General features: G+C 47.0%; 1 protein-coding gene across 2 annotated transcripts in view; it reads left to right on the top strand.

Annotated features, from left to right (window-relative positions):
• The window catches only part of NT5DC1 (5'-nucleotidase domain containing 1), a 446,918-nt gene that overhangs the window by 56,917 nt on the left and 365,789 nt on the right, over positions 1 to 24,212 (top strand). For both annotated transcript variants that reach the window (XM_088460431.1, XM_088460432.1), the window contains one exon: positions 11,688 to 11,767. In XM_088460431.1, coding sequence (XP_088316557.1) covers positions 11,688 to 11,767 — 80 coding nt within the window. The remainder of the gene's footprint in view (positions 1 to 11,687; positions 11,768 to 24,212) is intronic.

The raw sequence follows: 24,212 nt of genomic DNA on the forward strand, positions 1-24,212 counted from the left end.
CTGCCCCCTGGCATCTTCCCCTAATATTTAAAACTCTCTTGTCTCACCCATTCCAAAAAAACAACCTTGACCCCTCCTCACTCTGTATTTACCACCCCATTTCTCTTTCCTTTTTGCCTCTAAAATACTCTAGCAGCTTGCCTACAACAATCTCACCTGCTACCTCTTTGATAACTCTATCCTTGATCCTCTCCAATCTGGCTTCCGCCCCCTCCACTCCATTGAAACTGCCCTTGCCAAAGTCACCAACAATCTTCTCTTGGCCAAATCCAGAGGTAACTTTTCCTTCCTCCACCTCCGGGAACTCTTTGCGGCCTTTGACACTATTGATTACCCTCTCCTACTGTGCTTAATTCAAACCTTGGGCCTCTCTGACACCGTCCTTTCCTGGTTTACCTCCCACCTTGCCAGCTGCTCCTTCTCTGTTTCTACATTTGGTTCCACCCCTCCCATCCATCCTTCTGGGTGAGTCCCCCAGGATTTTGTCCTTGATCCTCTGCTCTTTTGTCTGTACACTTCCTCCCTGGGTGAACTCATCAGTTCCTTCAGCCTCAAATATCGCCTCTAAGCCTACAATACTCAGCTCTACCTCTCCTCTCCTGATCTCTCCCCTACCCTCCTTCTCAGGTGTCCAGTTGCATCTCCGCCATCTCCCCCTGGATGTCCAAACGCTTTCTGAAACTCAACTTGGCCAAAACTGAACTCATTGTCTTCCCTCCATCTAGAGCCACCTCTGCTCTCGACCTCTACCACTGTCAACTGCAACACTATCTCCTCTGTTCCCCAATTCCACTGCCTTGGAGTCATTCTCGACTCCTCCCTCTCCTTCACCCCCCATATTCAATCTCTCACCCTATCCTGTCAGTTCCAGCTCCGCAACATTGTTCACATCAGACTCTTCCTCTCCCAGGATGCCGCCAAACCCATTGTCCACTCACTGATCATATCTTGCCTTGACTACTGTAACCTTCTCCTTACTGGACTCCCCCTGCTCCCATCTTACTCCTCTACAATCTGTACTCAACCCTGCAGCTAGACTTCTCTTCCTCTCCTGCCGCTCCACATCTGCCTCCTCTCTCTGTCAAGCCCTTTACTGGCTCCCCTTCTCCTAAAGATTACTCTTCAAACTCCTCACTGTCACATATAAGGCCCTCTCCAACTCCACTGCTGCCTACATGCCCAACCTCATCTCCATACACACTTCCTCTCTGGTCAGCCAATGACTGTTCATAAATGCATATTCATCTGCCACTTGTCACCACGTAGTCTACCTCATCCTCTTGCCTTTAGCTCCCCTTACTCGGGCTCACTCCATTTGTCTTCCATTTGTCACCCCCTTTCCTTTAGACTGTATGCTCCATGAGCAGGTCCCTCCTCCCTGTTCTCATTACCTACTATACTTCTCTTACACACCAGCTACACTCTACACCTTCTCTTTGGGATCTCTGTCCCCAGACTCCACTGCTTCTTTGTTTTCGTTTCTTCAGACGACCTAGACCCGTTATCTGCACCCACGCTGATAGGTACAGGTTTCAGCTTACACTGAATATTTCCATTGTACCCTATGCATCAATGGGTATGTTGAGAGTTGTACTGCTAATTGCTTCTTATTTACTGTATTGTACTGTTCTGTGTACTGTACTGCGAACCACTTGTGGCACCCTATGAATAAAGTTTAACAGATAAAATTTAATAATTGTAAATTACTATCAAGTGAATCAAAATAAAGGTTGCATCATTTTTACATAACAATGAAGGTGCATAATAGATTTAATGCTTTTATCCCTCTAGAATCACCCTGCATAAATCAATTATTTTATTTTAACCATAGTGATATGTACAAGTTATTTTATGTTGTCCTCTATATTGGGTTAGAGGGAGTGTTATATGGATCACCTTCATGATAAGAGCGGTATACATTAGCAGACAAATAAGTTATTTAAAGATGACGCCTTTAAAAGCTATCTATTGAAAATCATTTAAAGTTTTCAAGTATCTAGGCACCTCCAACTGGCAGATAATTTGTGAAACTGCCTCCTTGCCCGCAGCAGAAGAGCCCTCTGCATGTCTGGAGACCCGCTTTGTCTGCGGCAGCTTAGACCTACTCAGAAAGCTGATGGCCGCCTGATCTTCGTTCACTGTTTCCGGTTATCTGTGTGATGCACTTCTCTAAGCACTGGACGGGAAGTCATTGGCATATTTTCAGAATTTGTGATCTGTGAGAGATTGCTGATGCGATGGCATTTGTGAGCAGATCTAAATCAGGCCTGTGGTGCGATAACCTTAGTTACCATTATAAGTGTATCTGTGATCATTGAAAACGTAGATCTATCATCTACTATCAGAGAGACTAGTTAGCAGCTTGTCAAAATGACGGGACATTGTTGTGCCCTCGAAAAGTCTTGTTTGAGCGTTTAAACGAGTCACTTTTCCGAAATTTCTGCCCACCAGTTCGGGGGGCTGTGATCAGAAATGTCAGCGCCTGCGGCCGTGCGTGCCCGAACAGATCAACAATTGAATTGTTCCGTTTGGCACCATCTAGTGGCTTCCGGGTTACAAAACACTTGAATTCCCTACATAGAGGTGACGAGCAGCGTTAGCCTTTTACATATATAAATATACAACATATATCTCTGTGTAAAGCCTTACATACACTATTGGTCGATACACAGAGAGGCCACGTAACACAATACAATACAATACAACATAATTCCATCACCTCTGTAGGAACACATTATCCTTGCTAAACTCTGTAGTAACACATAGCCATCCCTCGCCCATGTTGACCTGTGTAGAAATACAATCCCTCACCTGTAGTAACACATTAACCTGATTCACACCTGTAGTATCTTCTCCTCCCTCACCTCTGTAGTAACACATTCCCCTCCCTCACCTCTATATTAACACATTACCCCCGCTCCCCCCTGTAGTAACACATTCCTCTTGCTCACCTCTGTAGTAACACATTACCCCCCACACATCCCTGTAGTAATACATTCCCCTCCCTCACCTCTATAGTAACAAATTCCCCTCCTCATCTGTGTAGTAACACATTCCCCTCCCTTACTTCTATAGCAGTGGTTCTCAAACTCGGTCCTCAGGACCCCACACAATTCACGTTTTCCAGGTCACCCAGCAGGTGCACAGGTGTATTCATTACTCACTAACACATTTTAAAAGATTCAAAGGTGGAGCTAATTATTTCACTTGTGATTGTGTGAGGAGACCTGACAAACATGCACTGTTTGGGGTCCTGAGGACCGAGTTTGAGAACCTGTGTTCTTTAGTAACACATTCCTCTCTCACTGCTGTTGTAACACATTTTCATCTCTAACCTCTGTAGCAACACATTACTTCCCTTACACCTGTACTAACACATTCCCCTCCCATAGCTGTGTAGTAACACTTTCCCTTCCCTTACTATTCAAATAGGGGAGCCACACCAACTGTCAGTGATGTTTGGCAGCACTTGGGGTAACAGTTGGTGTTTGAACATTGAACTGTACTGCAGCCACGATGAGTCAGTCAGGCAGGATATTGAACAGGGGGAGGAAATATTTTATCCCTTTTCACCCCCTTAAGAGTCGAATTTCAAAAAATCGCTGCTTAGTGGGTACCTACAGTATGTCATGGAAGGCATTTACTCCCCTACTTTCATGTTTCTAGGTCCAGGGGTTTGGGCTTGGCGTTGATTAGTCAGTGAGTCAGTCAGGATAGAAAAAAAAAAAATATATATATATATATATATATATATATATTTGGATTATTAAACCAACCTTTTATTACCTAATACAGGGCATGGCACTTTTTTCTAAAAACTAGGAGCCAGGATGAAAGTGTAGGAGTCAGACCACCGTCCCCCCAAAAAGAAAATTAAAGGAGTGAGTGTGTTATGCATCTGTTATACACACTATACTAGTCCACAAAATTGTCATAGTTGAATGGATACAGTAAAATGGAGAACCCCTCACTGCTCTGCACAGCTCTCCTGCTCCACCCCACCCACCAGTAATAACAGACCACATTTTACATAAAATAATGGTGTCAGAAAGTACAACAAAACCCCCTCCCCTCGTGGTCACACCACTATCCCTATGAAGCCGATCCGCAATCCCTGGCCACGCATAGACCCTACTACCGGAGAGCTCTATGCAGCCGGAGATAGGAGACAGTAGACAGCCGGGACTTACAGGAGGATGAGCGTAGACTGGGACAGACAGCAGGGATCAGAGCAGGCCAGGATGGAGAGGAGTAGTCAGTGCAAGCCGGGACGGACAGAGGCACAGCAGTGACTGCAGGTGACACTCAGCACATGCACTCCTGTGCATGATATGAACACCGCAATACTATAGACACGAATCTCAGCCAGAGCTGATGAGGATCTGCTTCCTTCCTCACTGCAAAATCTAGTAGCCAGGCAGCAAAATCGGGTAGCCATGGCGACCTGACCCCCGGGATTTGTCGAGCCCTGACCTAATATACAGCTGGAAATTACTTCTTTACAAAGGCATTCGTTTAGAATTTCCGTTTCACCTTCGCTCAAGAGGAATATTTAGTCTACTATTTCCCTCTAAGGGGGTAATGGATTCCCTCTATCTCTTATCTTAGAGGTTCCAAACCAGAACGGTGTCTCTTATTGAGGAGTGGTGCAAATCCTACCCTTCAACATTATTACAAGTAGCACTTTTCTGTGATCATTACTATATTGGTGAAAGTGTGCCTAGAACTGCACTTCCCACTGAAGTGCCACTGTTAGGTGCAAAATATGGGACATTAAAGACTAGAGGACACCTCAACACAATAGAGAATCTGACGGCCTAAGAACAAGCACACTTCTGGAAGCCGTCAGAGCATGAGCGGTGAAAAGGATACCCCACTTGGGACACACGTGGGATGCCAGTTGAGCGAAGACAGTGGTCCTGCCGCCGCTGCAGGTAACCAGGTAACAGACGGCTCTATTTGGTACAGTAACAAGCTATGGGATCGACTGGATTGGATTTTTCTAGAGTGATTGAAGGTTGGGGAAGATGTTGGTGAGTGCTTTTGGAGGTATCCAGTGAAGGAATCTGCAAATAGAGAATGAGGAAGACTGTGGACCTTTTTAACGTATTGGAACAAGGTTATACAAGTGAATGGAAGACCAGATATGAAGAGGTTGCAGTAGTTGAGGCAGGAAATAATACGAGCATGGAAAAGAGTTTTGGTAGCATTCAGCGGGAGAAAAACATGAATTATGGCAATACTTCAAAGGAGCAGGTGTATCCGATATTATAGCCCTATGTGATTTACTTGCCATCAAATTTCAGTGTCCATCTATGGAACCAGGGCAAGTTTAGTACGGAAGCAAAGCAATTCAGTGCAGTTGCTCTCACTGCATTTTGAATTTCTTTCAGAATGGTTTATCTGCATGGTGAAATCTGTCCGATTTTGAGATTTTTTAGAATCTGAAATAAAGGCAGAGATATATTGTACCGCTATAACTCTTCCTACTTCGCCTCTTTAATGAGGTGAAGCAGGAAGCAATACTGATGAGATGTATTAACATCTCACCTGCAGGAGTGGGAGAGTGAAACCTTCCCTCCGATGAACCTCGCCAGAGCACACAGCGCATCAGCCTAGTGCTGATGCCTTCTCTCTCCCTTCTCGGCATGCGTGAGATCTCGCAAGCATTGCGAGATCTCGCATGCAGCCCGGAGTCGGCAGCCACCACAGTCAGGGACAGTGCTGTCCCTGCTGTGGTGTTAGGGCAACAACAGCTGCAGCTGTCGATATCGATAGCTGCATCTATCGGAAAGGTCAGTGCCACTGTCATTTACCACACAACCCCACAATAATACATGGGGGAGAAATGGTATCAGCGCACAGAAGTGGTATCACCGTGCGCTGATATCACTCCTCCACCATATCACCAGATAATACATATCCCCCAAAGTATCTGATACATGCATTAATTTTAAAATGCACTATAGTCCAAACCTTGATCAAGTTACAGTACACAGCCACATATGAAAATAGTGTATGTCCACTTTCAGACCTCCTGTGGCAACAGCATTCTGCCGAGTGAATTGACTTTCAAATGAGCTGCCCCCTGTGGGACTGAGGTCCTGATTCAGAACAAATTTATGCTAATGCCGCAGGCAATGGGCTGTCTACTGAGACTCCCAACGGCTGCAGCTCTTATAGTTGCACAAATAGTCGCACCATTGAGCAGGCACTGGCTGCACCATTGGACATTAGAGCAACCCTATGGCTGTTTAGAATGTCCGATGGTACATGGTTGCCGGTGTCAGTGGAACTCCGATGCAGTCCCTGACACCTGCACTCCCACCGACATAAGCTACCCCCATTCATCGCACAGGAATGCCTATTAGAATTACATGGATCTCCATGCAATTCCAATCTGCATTCTTTGGCCGTAACCATTATGAGGCATGCAAAGTGCGTTTTGGACGCTTGCACAGTTTTAAATGCATCCTCCTCTGAATCAGACCCTGAATCTCTACATATTTTGGAAATAAGTTTACTGCACAGCAGTCTTAACCTAAGCAGAAAGTACCTTGTAATTAAATGGCCAGTGATAAAATCTGTTTTCACTACTTAGTTTGTAACTGATTGAGTATAAGGGGTCCCTTTACAATGCGTGATGTCAGGGCCGTAGCTAGGGTAGTGCGGCCTGTGCCATCGCACAGGGCACCACAGGTCAGGGGGCGCTGTTTGGCCCTGTAAAATTTCTGTTTATTATCATTCTTGCTTGTAGCTGCCTCTTATTTCATCCCCAGCATCTCCTGGCCTCTCCTATCTCTTCCCTGGCCCTTCCCCATGAAGCCATGGCCCTTTTTTGGGTGCATTATATCCCTTTGAAAAATGAGGGGGGCACCAATGCTCTTTCTGGCACAGGGCACCAAAAAGTCTAGTTACGTCTCTGTGTGATGTAAATGATATGTGTGGCATCAGCTCAGCTATAAGCAGTTGTGTATTCAGAGAGCCTTTTCCAGTAAGCTGAGTAGAGTAGAAAGTAGTTTTCTGCAAGATACTGTACTATTATTTGAGGCCATCTAGTGTGCATGTTTGGTAATGGTTGTATGGATTTTAGTATAGTATGTTTTGTCTGTGGCAGAGCTTATTTCAAGTACATCATCCAATGTTGAATGTGCGACACTGGAGAAGTTGGCTGTAATCCCATTGACTGCACCTTAGCAGCGATAAGCCATATGGCTAAATTTGCCATGCCATTGAGTCTGCCTTGTGATTTTTCTTATAATTTGCTACTTTATACAAATACTTTTTCAGGAAAAAAATTGGGATTCATCCAATCGCTACTCGTCGTGGAGCGTCTTTGCCGTGCTGGCATCTCGTGCCATATGAAGCAAAAAAGGAATGGTGTATGAGGACACATCTGTATGTGATCCAGGAATGGATAGTTTATTATAGGGAACTTTGTTCCTCTGATTCTCTCTTAGCCATTGGTTTTGAGTGCAGTTTGGCCATAGCAAAGGTACAAATACACCAGTGGCTGTACTTACATTCCTTCTGTGGAGGGGCTGCAACATCCCCGTGCCTTGGACGCGGTCCTGTCCCTATCCAATGCGCGAAAAAAGAACGAGGAAAAAAACACAATCAAGCCTTGCTTTTGCAATGCGCAGATGCAGTAAATACGGCATTGGCTGTTAGGGGCAGCATCAGCTGCAGCCTCTGGAAGCCAAATAAGGCTGCTATTATAAAAGCAGAATAAGTTTCCCTTGGGAAGCGCTTTATCTGCTAGTGGCAGTCCAAGGGAGCGAAAACTTTCCCCCTGCGACTGCCTGTCTAAAGTGTGATTAGCAGAAAGTACTTCCAATGATAAGCCACTTCTGCTTTTATTATAGCAGCCACAAGAGGAAGGTAGAAACCACCTCTGTATTGGAGGACTGGGGGCTCACAGGGGAGTGGTGGATTTTACTGGGGAAACAGCAGCCCTGCAGTTCCTAGGTAAAATCTGCCACTGATGAACATACTTAAACAAGCTTATATTTAAAAAAAAAAAAAATATATGGCAATAAAATATGTGATTCAGAGAAATAAAGTTTTTTTTTTTTTAACTATCCAACATGTCTTTTTAATTATATTTAATATAGCAGAGTATCAAACAAACATACAGTAATGTATGTTATACCTACAGATGTGGTTGCATTTTGAGATTTGTACAACTCTGCATATTAATGGAAATAAGCATTTTTTCATGCATGATTCTTTTGAGCAATGTATGCTTGATTAAGACTCCAGTTACAGCACTGAAAGTTAACATTCCTTATAGCCACTTAACGCGCAAGGAATTAATTTCCAAGGCTATTTATGAATTGTCTATTGCTGGGACAGTGGCTTTGATAAGAGCCCATCCTGGCTGGGCGTGAATAATAAAGTGATAGCACAAGCTATCACTTTACTGCCGGGTTTGAACTTGGCATGTCTACAGTTAAATATAAAACTACAGTTATTTTATATGTACTAATTAACTCAGAAATAAACAGCCTTTATTATACATTACTATCAAACAGTGGCTTTATTTGCACTTTAAGGAGAACATTATTGTCATGATCTGGCCACGTAGTTGGAAGACGTGGATTCACTTTGAGGAGGGAACAGGAGGTGAGGGGCCTGATTAGTGTTTTCTTCATCGACTAGTACTGGATGCTAACAAGACCTGACCAAAGGCACGGAGTCTAACTTACTGGGAGGTGTTCACCAGTGACACCTCCAAGCGGGATTTGGGCTTAAGCTGCACCCAGTAAGCAGGTTGCGGGCCTTTGGTCAGGTATCCTGCACAAGTGGGAACAGATGGAAGTAAACTATCACAGGAAAACATAGGGGATAGATATTGGTGGTTTAGATTTAAAGTTATGTATAGACTACACACTAAATGGTTTTCAGACACATAGCTGGCACTGGAGGATGATGTAATGAGATGGTTCTTAAATACGCCCACTGCAGCTTTAGGCGCAGAACTGGCACAGGGAATTCGAGATGGTACTTGATGAATGTACTAAGTACACACGCTATGGCTTTAGTCGCAGCACTGTCACAGAAGAATAGTATCACGAGATGGTGGGAACTGTCAGTAGCCGGAGCCAATCAGCGGCTGCTCTACAGTAAGGGTGGCCACTGATTGGCTTGCGGGACATGCAAACCGTTTTGGGTCTGGTGCTGGTTTTAAATATAAGGGGGTCCCTACTCAATTTTTTCCTGCTATATTTAAAATCAGGACTGTCCCTGCAACCTGGTATTGGTTTCTAAATTACGGGGGAACCATACACATTTTGTTCCCTGTAATCATAGAAACTAGGACAGGCTGGGGTTGGTTAAGCTTTAGGGGGGCCCTATGTCATTTTTTTTAACCACTTTTAACCCGATTTTTTACAGGACAACACAAGCAGCTTACACATATCTCACTGATACTGTATGTGCAGGCTGCTTGCTGCTTTTGCAGAGAGAAGACACTGCAATCTCGAGTGAGTCATCTCCTGCAAAACCTGCTACTTGGGGGAGAAATCTCCTGCAAAACCTGCTACTCGGCCGGGAAATCTCGTTCTGCTTCGCCATCGGTCATCTCACTCTCAGCTAAACTCCATTCTTTGTGTATGAGAGTCTCAGGAGCTTCAGATCACCTGAGTTTAGGTGAAGCTAATCGAGTTGAAAACAAAAGCAAACTCTCCCAGACTTGATTCTTAGTAAATTTATCCCTAGGGAGTAAATTTACTAAAGAGAGAGTTTGGGAGAGTTTTCAAACTCTGGAGAGTTCTGCATTTTTTCCTACTCTCAAATTTACTAATGTCAAGCTCGGGAGAGATATCTCCTTTGCTACAGGAAAATATTGGAGAGTTAGCAAACTCTCTTCAATTCAACATTGGCAAAACTCGAGAACCTTTTCACTAGTGAAGATAGGATTCAGGAATTTAACAAGCAGAGAGTTTCTAAACTCTCATGAGATGAGAAAACTCTCCTGTAAAAACTCGTGAAATAAATACACCTGCCTGTGATCTGTGAGTTTGGCAGAAACATACACAGATCACTGTGATCCATATATGTTTCTGCCTGTAATTAGGAAAGAATAGGTTAAAAGGTTTAAAAAGAGAAGACATAGGGTGCCCCCCCCCCCAAAAAAAAAAGCTTAACCAGCCCCTGACTTGCCAGCCAGTCCTGGTTCTTAAAGTTACAGGGGAAAAAATGTGTAGGGTTTCACTGTAATTTATGAGCCAGCACCAGGCTGCAGGGACAGAGCTGGTTTGACATATAGGGAGAAAAAAATTGGCGTTAGGTTACCCCTATATTTAAAACCAGCTCCAGACCCTTTCTAGCGGGAGGACTGATGCCAAAGCCAGGGGGCCCTTTCACTGGGCTCCCCAGCTGCAGCATCAGACCTGACCACTAGTTAGCCCAGGCCAGGGATCCCGGGGGAGTTGGGGACCCCTCCAATAACGGGGTGCCCATCTCCAGGGCACCCCTGGCTTAGGCTGATAGCCCAGGGCTATCCCCGGCACCCTAGGGCGGTGGGTGCCAGGTTGATAGTGTTAGTGTGTAGTGTAAAATTTAAATAAATGGATAAATATTGTCTTCAGTTGTGGAACTACACGTACCAGCAAGCCTCCCCTGCATGCTGGTATTTGAAGAACCACAAATACCAGCATGTGGGGCATTACGGGCCCGCTGATAATTGTAGTTCCACAACCAAAGCAATACGAAAAAAACTACAACATACACCGTGAAAGTTACATTTTATTATAAAATACATGCACACTAACACTCACTATCGCACATACTCACCTAGTATCCGAAGTAATCCATAGGGGTACCTATAAAAAATCCATACTCATCTCACCTATGTGTAGTTCATGTCCTCTTCTCCAAGTAGGCATCCATGGGGGTTAAAACAAAAAAACGGGTGCTCCCGAATCCAAGCCGCACTCCTTTACTCCGTGCGAATGACCGGGGCACGTGTGTGCCCCGTCATTGAAGGAGTTTCGGTGAAGCTAATCGAGTTGAAAAAAAAGCAAACTCTCCCAGACTCATTTCTTAGTAAATTTACCCCTAGCTCTAAATAAGTCTGAAGGTCAGAGGGGTGTGTACTGTAGGTGTATTGTGTTTCCATGTTTTTACTGTACTGCTCTTGCACCTGAACTCTCATGATCTGCTTCCAGAAGTGCAAGAGGCTGCAAAGGTTAGATAGTTAGATACAAGCTTAATATACTGGTGCATGTTGTGCACATGTCCAGTGTGACAAATGTTACACGGATTCCAATCTATATCAGACCCCACCCCCTAAGTAAAAATTGTTCCAAATAAATATGTTTTCTTATTATTTTAGAACAGGAATATTTGACTGGTGGGCTGTGTTTGTTCTGCATTATGTTTTGTTTTTCTTTTTGTGGCTTTCAACTTCAGAAGAAAACTACTGCTTCTTTAATATGGGGCATATGATTATAGATTTATAATATATTAACATGAGAACTAATATTATATTATATGACGTCAGTGATCTAATTTGAAGAGATATTTACTAAATTATGGTTATATAAAGTATATCCAACATTATTATGTTAAAATATATGTTCATATTGACTGTGGGTTCATATTATCTATTGTTGCTGGTTTATATTATCTGTCATAAGAGTAACAAAATAATCCTTATTGTGTACCATACTTTCCTCTTACAGCTAAATACTACTTCTATGACAACTATTTTGACTTACCTGGAGCTCTTCTATGTGCCAAAATAGTAGATTCTTTAGAAATGGTAAGAAATCAACAATTTTGTTACAGTATTGTTTTATTGTTATTTTTCTACCACTTTAGGGCAGCCTACATTATATGATTAATTTAGACTTTGTTTTCTTAAAGTGCTACTGGCCATTACTTTATATATGCCTTAAATTAATACGGAGTCACATCTTGTGTGGTGAAAGGCTGTGCACCCTACTTCCAAAGTAGAAAGCACTTCTTAAATAGGTGCTGCTTACATAAACCTGCAAAATGTAATCTTATTTCTGCATTTCGAAGCTAAAGTACCTTCACCTGTGCCCAGTGGTATAAATTAATCCCAGATGCCCGGAGGCAAGTTATCATTTGGTGCAACCCCCCCCCCCCACACCCCAATATGTGACTATGTCTTTATTAGGCCTAGTTACTAAAGTAAATGTGCTGGATATCCCCCCAATACACCCTTTTTCAGGAGATATCTGCAGATTTATAGAATCCCCTGAATGTATCTGCATTCTAAAGACTGGCTCCGGTAACATATACTATCTCAAGGTGGCGTTAGCTGCTGTTGCCTATGGCCTACAGATCGCAAAAAGGAAAGGGATCCCTAGCATCCCTCCCTGGCAATCTCTACTCAGACCACTCATGCACAGTAGCGCTGAAGGAGAAGTGAAGGGTTCCTGTTCAGTTAATGTGCCTGGAACACATGCAAAGGGGTGGGGTACGGGATGTCGGCAGTCGGGATCCCAGCGTTGAGAATCCTGTCTCCGCCATCCCGACACTTTGTTGGTTGGTATGCTAACCCTCCCCCTCTGCCTACCCTAACCCTCCCTCTTTGGTGCCTAACCCTAACCTCACCTTCTAGTGCCTGAACCTAACCTCCTCCTCCCCGCATCCTAAACCTAAACCTCTCCTCACAGTGCCTAACCCTAGCCCTCCCCCTAACATTGACATCACGACTATTGGCATACCGAATGCATACCCACAGCCGGGATGCCGAAAGTATCCCCATGCAAAGGTATACAGCTCTCCCATCGTATACCAGAGACACAAGATAAGGTATAAGATTGCAACATTGTCTATTATAAAGATGGGGACTGCACTGAGGAATGTAATGTATGTTTGTATGCAGACTGACTTCAGCTACAGCCCTGGGGTTAATTAGGAGTATATACAGCTATGCATTAGTCACAGATAAGATAGTGACCTGCATAGTGCAATTAGCATGAGGCTGAGAGTCCTCCTGATGGAGCGAAAGCCCTGGTGGAGGGGAAAACCACCTATTATGGGTGGTGAGCCCTCCTGATACCCCTGATGGAGAGGAAAACCACCTGATGTGGAGGATTTGAGGACTGAGTTTGAGTTAAGATACTGTAAGACTGCCACTTTGGTGGGACTACAAATCACAAAATGCCCAGTCTACTGCCAATTGCTTCACATGCTGGGAAATTGCTCCACTAAAGATCTGCCCCCAGACTCAGTCTCTGTTGCCCCAGGCCCCCGCTTCCCATGCCCTCTTACCTGCAACTCCGTCTGGTGCATCCTTGTTGACATCCAGCTCCTGGAAGAACTACAGCCACGCTTATGCTCATGCCCACTGCAGAGGTCTGCGACTAGAGCTTACGCCAGGAAGGAGTAGGACGTTGAGTTGTGGGTAAGGGGGGACACCGGGTGTGCTGCACAGGTCCGCGGCTAGGGCTGCTGCCAGGGAGGAGTGGAACGGGAAGTTGTGGGTGAGGGGGGGCGCTAGATGAGTCTCAGTGGTGTAAGATGCTGCTCAGGACCAGCAACACCAATGAGCAGAGACAGGCTATATAGATAGATGGAAGCAGCAGCTGATGGTCTGACATAGAGCCCTCCACTAGTACATGGTTATGGTAGCTTCTCAGGTGCCGGGAAGAGGTGCCTTGTATTGAGCGGCTGTGACGGTACACTCCGGATACATATTTACAGCCCTAAGTGGGGTGAATATATTGTGGGCGATGGAGGATATTCCCTTTCAGTGCTAGCGCCCTGCGGCAGGCACCTCCATTGTCTCCCATAGTTCTGCCCCTGCCTGTGCCCCTAACTCACACTACACAGCGATCTGCTTTGACCTGAAAATTTATTTGCATTGGCCGCTGCAAACATTTGCAATGCCATAGACATCGCTGAATTGGCGTTTCTCAAATCGAGTACTAGACATTGAAAGTAAATGTATAAATAAAATCTATAAAACACAGATTATTTTCATGTAACCTTATAATATTTTATGTCTGTTTCTACCAAGTACATACAGTATACACAATAAAATTAGTTATTTGGGGTAATGCATTAACAGCTTGCAATTTGCTAATTGTCAGGGTTCAGCCTAGGATCGGCCATCTCTTACCTCCGCGCCGGCTTCCCCTGATTTCTCGCACAGTCAGACGTCTGGTGCGGCGGCGGGTGATGCGCTGAGTATTCCACCTTAGGCGCCTGTGGACTTCCATGGTCGGCCTTGTGTATCGAGGGTCGGAGTTCCCGTCATGGGCGCCGCCATGACAGTTCCTCTCATGTGACAGTATCTCCAACCAATGGTAGCATGGTCTCGGTCAGCTGACACTGCTCTCCTTTCAACTGCTACCCCGGGGTATATATCCGGTTCCAGAACTCCAGGAAGTTGCCTGAACAATGTTTGTCGCTTTTAGTGTAAACTAGTAGAGTCATCGTTCCAGGTTCCCCTGCTCCTTTCATTGTAAAGTATCCAGTGTCTCTTTCGAGCAACAGTGTGACCAACATCTCTGCCTGTGTGCCAACTGCCACTGTTATCCTGAGCAGCAGTGCGACTAACATCTCTGCTTGTGAATTAATATAATTAATATCACCTAAAGTAACAGTGCGATTTCATCTCTGCCTGTGTGCTGTCTGTGCGTCCTGCTGCGCAAAAATGCATCAGTTCATCACTGCCGGAGTGCACTCCAAGTGCCAGCTTTCCACGCAAAAGTGCATCAGTTCACCACTCCTGGAGCGCATCCCAGGTGCCAGCTTTCAGCGCAAAAGTGTGTCAATATGCCTCTGCTGGTGTTTCACATCTAGTGCCATCTTTGAGTGCAAAAGTGCGTCAGAGCACTCCTTCCTGGGTACTACCTTCTAGTGAATTCCCTCTGTATATTTGTGCCTTTGCTTAGGCACTTCCCTTGGGCCATTGATATTTTGAATCTCTATTCCCTTGGATAGCTGGATAGCTAGTCAAAGGACCGAGACCTGCCTGCAGCTAAGCCCATATCCCGCTTGGAGGGGTCACTGGCGAACACCTCCCTGTAGGTTAGATTCCGCACCATTGACCAGGTCTCGCCAACGTCCAAGACCTGTGGATGAAGAGATCATATATCCAGGCCCCTCTCCTCCGATTCCTCCCACAACCTCGGACCACAGCTTTCAATACTCCAGTGGCAAGCATGACACTAATATTAGAAACGTGTAGCAGAATATTATTTATTTATTTTTTAAAATTCTGTATTTCCTATATAGCACCCACAAATTAAAAAAGATTGTTATTCAACTATGATGGGACCTTACAAAAGCAGACAAGTCCTATTTTTTACATTATATATGTTATTATTTTGGAAAACAGAATTCAAAAATAGAAAATATTCAAAGAATAGCACAATAAATGCAAATATATAAACTGTACATAACGTAGACTGATCATAGTAATACATACAAAATGTATCAAAAATATCCATAGCAGTATTCATTGTAATTAAAATAAAACTTAAAAAAAACAAAAACAGGAAATTAGACAGTTAAACATAAACACAGACAGCACACAAAAGGGGAGGGTACAGGACCAAAGGGAATGAAGAATGGGGGAAGGTGGGAAAAGTACGAAGACCAAGAAAACAAATAGAGAGGGTATCAAGAACACATTGTACTTCTGCTAGGGCAGCTGTAAAAGCATAGTCAGAGGGGAGCGAAAGGAAAATAATTATAAATTAAATAAAAAAGGAGCCCGAGCTCAGGCAACATACGTATGGTAGGCTTGTGAGGATTTAAATTCCAACCAAGAGTGCCAGGTAGCCGCAAAATCCCGATTCTTTTTCAGGGTCACTCGAAGATCCTCCATTGACATATATATGTCAATATGAGTGAACCATTCTTTAACGGAGGGAGGGGATATAGACTGCCAGTGAACTGGGATCACGGCTTTTGCAGCACTGTTAAAAAAAATTTAATAAGGATTTTTTTGTAGATGGTCAGAGAAACAGAGTATGAGTTAAGGAGCCAAAAAGAAGAAGTAGAAGGGACCTCTGCACCCACTATCAACTTACAAGTCTCATTTTTAGCCTAGTTCGCTTTATATGTTGGTGTATGAGAGTGGAGCTGGTCCTATAGCTTTATTTTGAACAAATGAGAGCATTATGCTTCTTAACAAATAAGTAATTAATACCTTTTACTAACTTGAAATTACAGGTAATAAACGTGTATAATCTTTCTATATGCATTAAGGGGCCTTCAACATCTAGTTTCTTTCTACTTCAGGGTCCATAGGGTATCCACAGGATACCTTGGGGTATAGGTGTGACGTCAGTCGCAGGGCACCAAAGAGTTAAGCTTTCAGCCTCCCAGGATGCACTAGGTCCCCCTCCTATACCCCGCCCCCGGGCCAAGGCACCTCAGTTTAGTTTGGTGCCCGGCCGGCGTCGGGTGCACCTGTCGGAGTGGGGGCTAGAAGAGCCCCTGAAGCTTTCTTCAGTGCAGCTGTGGCTGCACATCTGGATGTACAGCATGGACAGTCAGTCCTGACGTCCATGCTGTCTTCCCTACACCCCCGCCGGTACCAGAACGCCGGTACCGATCCGGGGATGCTGGTGAGCATCTGGGGTCACAGCTAACGGTGACCCCAGATGTTCCGGACCATGGCCGGATCCAAGGGGGACAAAGGTAAGCAGCGGGGTCCCGCGGTGGGTCCCCGCTGGTCACATGGTCCTAAGTCCCCAGGCAGGGGGCTCCCTGGGGACTGGCTGCAGCGTGGAGCCAGGTACTGAACCTGCGCTTTCCACTACCCCCTGGGACAGCGGACCGCAGCAGAGCGGTAGTGCTGTGGCGTCCCAGGGGTTAAATGCATGCCAGGGGAGCACGCCTTCCCTGTCTCACAGCCGGCGCCTCCCCCGCTGCACACAGCCCTCTCTGCACTGTGCTGACTGGCCCTGTGTCAGCGCTCCTCCCCCAGGCCAGCTTCTCTCTGCTCCTCGGCGGCCATCTTCTCTGCAACGCATGGTGAACGCTGCTGGAAGTCTGGAAGGAAGCATCGTGGTCTGGGTCCCCCCGCATACCTCTCCTCCGCTGTGGCTCAGGTCTGTGTATGCAGCGCTGTGTCCTACCAGGCCCTGTGTCTGTGTAGTTGAGTGATCAGCGCTGTTAGTGCAGGAATTGTTATTTCTCTGCATTGTATGTGACTGTGCTAGCGCTGCCTGTAACTTTTCTTCTCTAAACTGTCAGCTTTATTACTGTCCCTGTTCTTTCTGCTAAAGCCCTTGCGGTGCGGTGCTGCAGGGTGGTCTCTCGCCTATTTAATACTTAATTGGTGAGAGAGGTCACATACGTGGTGCCATCATGTCTGAAAGTGATTTTCCCCTCCGGCTACAGTGTACCACGTGCAAAGTACCGTTAGCGGAGGGGGAGGGTAGCGCGGTGGGCCTTTGCCGGCAGTGTTTGTCCATGGCGCGGCCTATTACGGTTACAGCACCGGTACAGGAGCCGCCCTGGGCTTGTTTCGCTCAGGCGTTAACAGCTTTAGTGGGCCAGTTAGCTCCGCAGCCCGCGTTTACTCCGATGGGTTTGTCCCAGCAGTCTGTGGTGTCGTCACCCATGCAGGGGTTCCCACGACAATTGGTGGTACCCCACAGTCTCCCTATTTCCCCGCTCCCGGGTTCTCAGGAGCCAGCGTGGGTTAACTCCCTGACGAGTTCTGTACAGCACTTATCGGATGTGTTGCAAGGGGAGTCTGTGATGCGGCCTCATAAAAGGCCGGTGGCGTCTCTGTCCGCTCCTTATGAGGATGACGAAGGGACGTCTGATGATGGGGAGATTCTGGATCCTTACGATCAGGAACCTCTCCATACTAAGGACGCTGATGCTAAGTCCAAAGTATATATTCCTGGACTTATTCGGGCGGTCCGCACAGCCTTGGTGATTGAGGACGAAGTTCCCCCAGCGGCTAAATCTAAGTATGCCTTTTTCAAAGATGTGAAGGGTGATGCCACAGTCTTTCCTCTTTCGGGTCAGTTGGTGGACCATTTAGAGGAGGCGTGGAAACAACCTGGCAAAAGATACCAGCCGCAGAGATGCCTGGCGGTGGCTTATCCGTTCGCGGATAATTATTTTGCTAAGTGGGAATCCCCTCCACAGGTGGATTCTCACGTGACCCGTCTTGTCCGTAGTGCCACATTGCCGATGCCATCCATGTCCTCCCTTAAGGATGCTACGGACCGCAAGGTAGAAATCTGCCTGAAGTCCGCTTATTCCCTTGCAGGGGGGGCAGCACGGCCGGCTATGGCCATTTGCTGGGTTGCCAGAGCGATGGAGCGCTGGGCGGATTCATTAGAGGCTTCTTTTGAATCCGACTGTCCGGCCGAACAGGCGGAGTTGATTGGCAATCTCCGTGATTCGGCCACCTACATCAACGAGGCGGATCTAGACATTAGTACTCTGGTGTCTAGAATTTCTTCAGCAGCGGTAGCTGCTCGTCGCACCTTGTGGCTGCGATCCTGGAAGGCGGACGCAGATTCCAAGAAAGGTCTGGAAGCGTTGCCGTTTACCGGAGAAGTTCTCTTCGGTCCGGATCTGGATAAGATTGTGGCCACGCTGGCGGCAGCCAAATCTGCTTGTCTTCCGTCGGCCGCTGTTCCTTCTGGTTCTGGACCATCATCCTTTCGGTCATCTAGGGCCCAGGGCAGGCCCAAACCACAGTCGTTTCCTCGACAGGCTGGCCCTAAGAAATCGGTCAAGCCCCGGAAACAGGCATGGAGTACCAGACGTCCGGCCCCCAAGCCAGATGACAAGCCTGCGGCCTGACGGTCCGGGTCTCCCCTTGGGGGATCCCAAGGTGGGAGGCCGCCTGCTGCAGTTCTCCCGGTGTTGGTCGTTCACTACGACAGACACTTGGGTTCTGGAGGTGGTCTCCCACGGGTACGCCCTCTCCTTCCGGCACAGACCCCCGGCTCGATTCTTCACCACGGGTCTACCATCAGACCGGAACAAGGCTACGGAGCTGCGGAAGGTATTGCACACTATGCTCCAGGCTGGAGTTATAGTGTCTGTTCCATTCTCCCAGAGGGGCCAGGGTTTCTATTCAAATCTATTTTTGGTACAGTAACCCAATGGGTCATATCGTCCGATTCTCAACCTCAAAGCACTCAACAAGTCTTTGCGGGTCCCGAAGTTTCGGATGGAGACCCTACGGTCCATCATTCTGGCGCTGGAACCTGGGGACTACATGGTGTCATTGGACATACAGGACGCTTACCTGCATGTCCCTATTCTTTTGCGCCATCAAGAGTTCCTTCGGTTTGCAATCCGCAGCGACCACTTCCAGTTTCGGGCGTTACCTTTTGGCCTGGCGACAGCACCACGTGTTTTCACCAAGGTGATGGCGGTCATGGCGGCTTCTCTGCGGCTGCAGGGAGTCCGCATGTTGCCTTACTTGGACGACCTGTTATTGGTGGCAGGATCTCCAGAGCTCCTGTTACACCACTTGGACCTGACCATTGCACTGCTGCAACGGCACGGCTGGCTAATCAACTGGCAGAAGTCCACTCTAATCCCGTCTCGGAGGATTCTGCATCTTGGAGCCTTATTGGACTCGGGACAGCAAAGGATCTTCGTGACGGAGGACAAGATCTCTGCTTTACAGTCAAGGGTGCGCAGTTGTCTGCACAGCCGCCGGGTGTCCTTACACTCGGCGATGAGGTTACTGGGCTCCATGGTGTCGGTGTTCGACATGGTGGAATACGCCCAGTTTCACTCCAGACCTCTGCAGCACCTGTCCAAGTGGAACGGGCTGCCTCAGTCTCTGAAGTTCCAGACGATTGTGCTCACCCCGGAGGTTCGCCTGTCCCTTGCGTGGTGGTTAAAGACGACCCACCTCAACAAGGGACGTCCGTTCTGGGTTCCAAATTGGGTCCTGTTGACAACGGACGCCAGTCTTCAGGGCTGGGGAGCAGTTTCGGGTCCACACTTGTTCCAGGGCAGGTGGACGCCGACAGAAGCGGAGCTTCCAATAAATATCTTGGAACGCCGTGCGGTCTTCAATGCTCTCCTGCAGGCACAGCGGTTTCTCCAGGGTCACCCGGTGCAGGTCCAGTCGGACAACGCTACCACCGTGGCCTACATAAACAGGCAAGGAGGAACTCGCAGTCGGGCGGCTCTCGTAGAGGTCTCACGGATCCTGGTTTGGGCGGAGCGCAATCTTCCGGCCATATCAGCGGTCTTCATCCCGGGAGTGCTAAATTGGGAGGCGGACTTTCTAAGTCGCCAGGACGTTCATCCAGGGGAATGGTCCCTGCACCCGGACGTTTTTCAACTACTGGTGGACAGGTGGGGTCTTCCAGAAATCGACCTCATGGCGTCCCGGCACAACAACAAGTTGCCGGTGTACGGGTCTCACACAAGAGACGAAGGGGCGTCTCTGGTGGATGCTCTGTCCGTCCGGTGGACGTTCAGGTTCGCATACCTGTTCCCTCCGGTCTCCCTTCTTCCACGGTTAATCCGGAAATTCAAACAGGAAGGAGGGACGCTCCTGTTGATAGCTCCCGCGTGGCCCAGACGGCACTGGTTCTCAGACCTTCAGGGTCTGTCCGTGGACAGTCCTCTGCGGTTGCCGCTACGACCGGACCTTCTGTCTCAGGGTCCTTGTCTTCATCCGGACCTGACTCGGCTGTCTTTGACGGCGTGGCTGTTGAGACGGCCATGCTGAGGTCCCGGGGGTTTTCCAGCTCTGTGTGCGTACCATGTTACGAGCTCGGAATCCGTCTTCCGCGAGGATATACAATCGCGTGTGGCATACGTTCTTCCAGTGGTGTCGACCGAGAGGTTATGCACCGCGGGAGTTTCGTCTGTCTCGGATTCTCGCCTTCCTGCAAGGGGGACTAGATCATGGGCTTCGCCTTGCTTCTTTGAAGGTACAGGTTTCGGCCCTATCTGTCTGGTTTCACCGTAGGATTGCTACAATCCCGGATGTGCGCACCTTTATGCAAGGTGTTCTCCGTATTCAGCCGCCCTTTGTTCCACCTGTGGCGCCTTGGGATTTGGCTGTGGTCCTGAGGGCTCTCCAAGGACCGCCGTTTGAACCACTGGGCTCAGTGGATATTAAATGGCTAACAGCTAAGACTGTTTTCCTTCTGGCCATTGCTTCGGCCAGACGTGTTTCTGAGTTAGGGGCTCTTTCTTGTAGACCCCCTTTCTTGGTTTTTCATGGGAACAGGGCAGTGCTCCGCACTCGGCCCGAGTTTCTTCCCAAAGTTGTTTCCCAGTTTCATGTTAACGAGGAAATAGTTGTTCCGGCCTTTAACTCACCGGGTCTTTCCGTGGGTGAGGCCTCTTTGGATGTTGTGCGGGCCTTAAGGACTTATGTTGACCGCACTTCTTCGTTTAGGAAGTCGGACGCTTTGTTTGTCCTCTATGGCTTCCGTAAAAAGGGTTGGCCTGCTTCAAAGCAAACTTTGGCAGCCTGGATCCGTATGGCTATTTCTGAAGCTTATCTTCATGAAGGCCTACCGGTTCCTCCTTCTCTGAAGGCTCATTCCACTAGGTCTGTGGGTCCTTCGTGGGCAGCTCGACGTGGTGCCTCGGCAGTTCAGATCTGCAAGGCTGCTACGTGGTCTTCTGTACATACCTTCGTGAGGTATTACAGGTTTGACACCTTCGCCTCTCAGGATGCTTCCTTCGGGCGGCGGATTCTCCTTTCTGCACAGGAGCGTCCCCACCCTTAAAGGATACTGCTTTGGGACATCCCCAAGGTATCCTGTGGATACCCTATGGACCCTGAAGTAGAAAATATGAGATATGGTAAGAACTTACCCTTATTATCTCTATTTCTACGAAGTCCATAGGGTTCCACAGGACTCCCGCCCTGTCGCACCTGTGCTGCAGATGGGCTTTGCTCTGGTCACCGGTTTTCCGTCTCCCTCTGGTGAGAATGTGATTCTTGTATGTGTCCAGATCTTTGTTCTCTCTCTTCCTTCTCCTCCTCCGGCCTATGGCTTGGTAACTAACTGAGGTGCCTTGGCCCGGGGGCGGGGTATAGGAGGGGGACCTAGTGCATCCTGGGAGGCTGAAAGCTTAACTCTTTGGTGCCCTGCGACTGACGTCACACCTATACCCCAAGGTATCCTGTGGAACCCTATGGACTTCGTAGAAATAGAGATAACAAGGGTAAGTTCTTACCATATCTCATATTTTTTCATAATGTTCCCATCTGTTAGGAATTTTAAGATGCATTGTATTTTTTTTAATTATTACTGTCTATTGTTAGTGAAATAGATGCTTAAGATCCTGGCACTTTATTACTTAGACCACCTCAAATTTGTAATATTTATGCTTATTAAAGAGAATCCAATTTAGATATACTACTAACATTATACCAAGGCTTGACAAATTTTTCTAAAATCTAGGAGCCAGCTTAAATGTTTTAAGAGCCAGACCATCGTCCATGAACAATATATATGACAATTGGTATAGACCACCATACATGTCACTTTGATCGCATTTTTTATATACACCAAGCCCTGCAATTCGATGCATTCTGGGGCTTGGATGCAGTGACCCTATAGACGCCTATGGGCTTCTATTCGGAGAATGCTGTGAGATGGAACCAATCAGATACCTGCCAGCATCCCCGCGGCGCGTGTGTCATTCTGCGCATGCACAGAATGACACCAGAGGGACTTCTGGGTCATAGACCCGGAAGTCTCTCATTCGCAAAGGAAGGCTCTTACCGAGAGAGCTGTCCTTTGTGATTTTGTTCATGCATACTGGCATAAATAACACCAGTATGCATGTGAAGGATGGCAGGATGCATTGCATCCCGAATGCGATGTGTCATGCATCCCACAAAGTTTATCCCAAATTCATATTATGCCACACAGTAGTGCCCTCCATTCCATTCTGCCACACAGGAGAGCCCCACACACAAGTGCTACACATGAGTTCCTTACACACAAGTGCCCCCAATTCAGTGCGCCACACAGGAGTACCTCCAAATTAATAACAATACTATAGTGGGAGGTTATTCTAATGAAACCACTTACTCACCAGCTTTGTACAGCTCCCCGGAGGACACTATCTTCCACTCCAATCAGCAGTGCTGCAGCTCCCTTGTGGTTACTATCTTCCTTTGCTGTTGGCAGTGCTGCAGCTAACCGACGATCACTGTTCTCCATGCCAATAGTAATGCAGCTCTGCACGGTCACTGTCCTCCTCAACGCCGGTAATGATTCAGCTCCCCTGTGGTCACACTCCTCCTGGCAGTGTTGCAGCTCCCAGCAGTAACTCTTCACCCCCGCGCTGGTAGTGATGTTGCTCCCTGGCTCTCACACTCCTGACGGTCACGGTCTTCCTCTGCTGCTGGCAGATCTTCATCTCCCCGCGGCACAGGTAATAATTCAGCTCTCGGCGGTCACACTCCTCTACACCGGCAGTGTTGCAGCTTCCTGTGGTCAATCTCTACCTCCACGCCGTTAATGATGCACCTCCACACGGGTAGAAGGACGGTGCCATAGTGACTAATTATGTTGGGCATGCATTCCTCCTTGTGATAGGCCTGTAGCATCCTTCCCACTCCAGTATCCACCAATATGAAAGATTTGTACTTTTTTTTTTTTTATTAACTTTATTTTACACAGTACCTCCCTCATGTAAAATATGGTCGCCAGGACTAAAGTTTTAGTCGCCATGGCGACCTGGAATTTGGCGAGCCCTGCATTATACAATATTTTCATCAACCAAAATGTCGACAGTCAATATATAGACAGTCAAATTGTCGACATGGACATAATGTAGATGTTTAACATATAGACAGGTTAAAATGTTGACATGGTCAGAATGTCAGCAACAAAATATAGACATGGTCATTTTGTCAGCATTTAAAATATACTGTAGACATGGTCAAAATGTCAACCTTCAACATTTAGACATGCCTATATTATGAATGTTCACACTTTGACCATGTCTATATTTTTTTTATATGGTCAAAATGTCGAAACTCAAATATGGACATGTCTATATCACGAATGTCTACATTTTGACCATATATATATAGATGTGTCCTCATACACAGTTGTGCCAAACAGCCCGTCTCAGCAAGCCAGATCCCGTGTGCTAAGTGTCTTAGGTGTCTATTTACTAAGCATTGTTAGGAGACAGCCTGTGAGATGGCAGTTAGGAGCGGATTGGCTGGAAACTTATCACTTTTCACTCTGTCTCCTTACACTGCTTAGTAAATAGACCCCTTAGTCACAATG

The sequence above is a fragment of the Taudactylus pleione genome, unplaced genomic scaffold (genome assembly GCF_031769625.1).
Source record: "Taudactylus pleione unplaced genomic scaffold, aTauple2 ptg000046l, whole genome shotgun sequence".
Classification (NCBI taxonomy): Eukaryota; Metazoa; Chordata; class Amphibia; order Anura; family Myobatrachidae; genus Taudactylus; species Taudactylus pleione.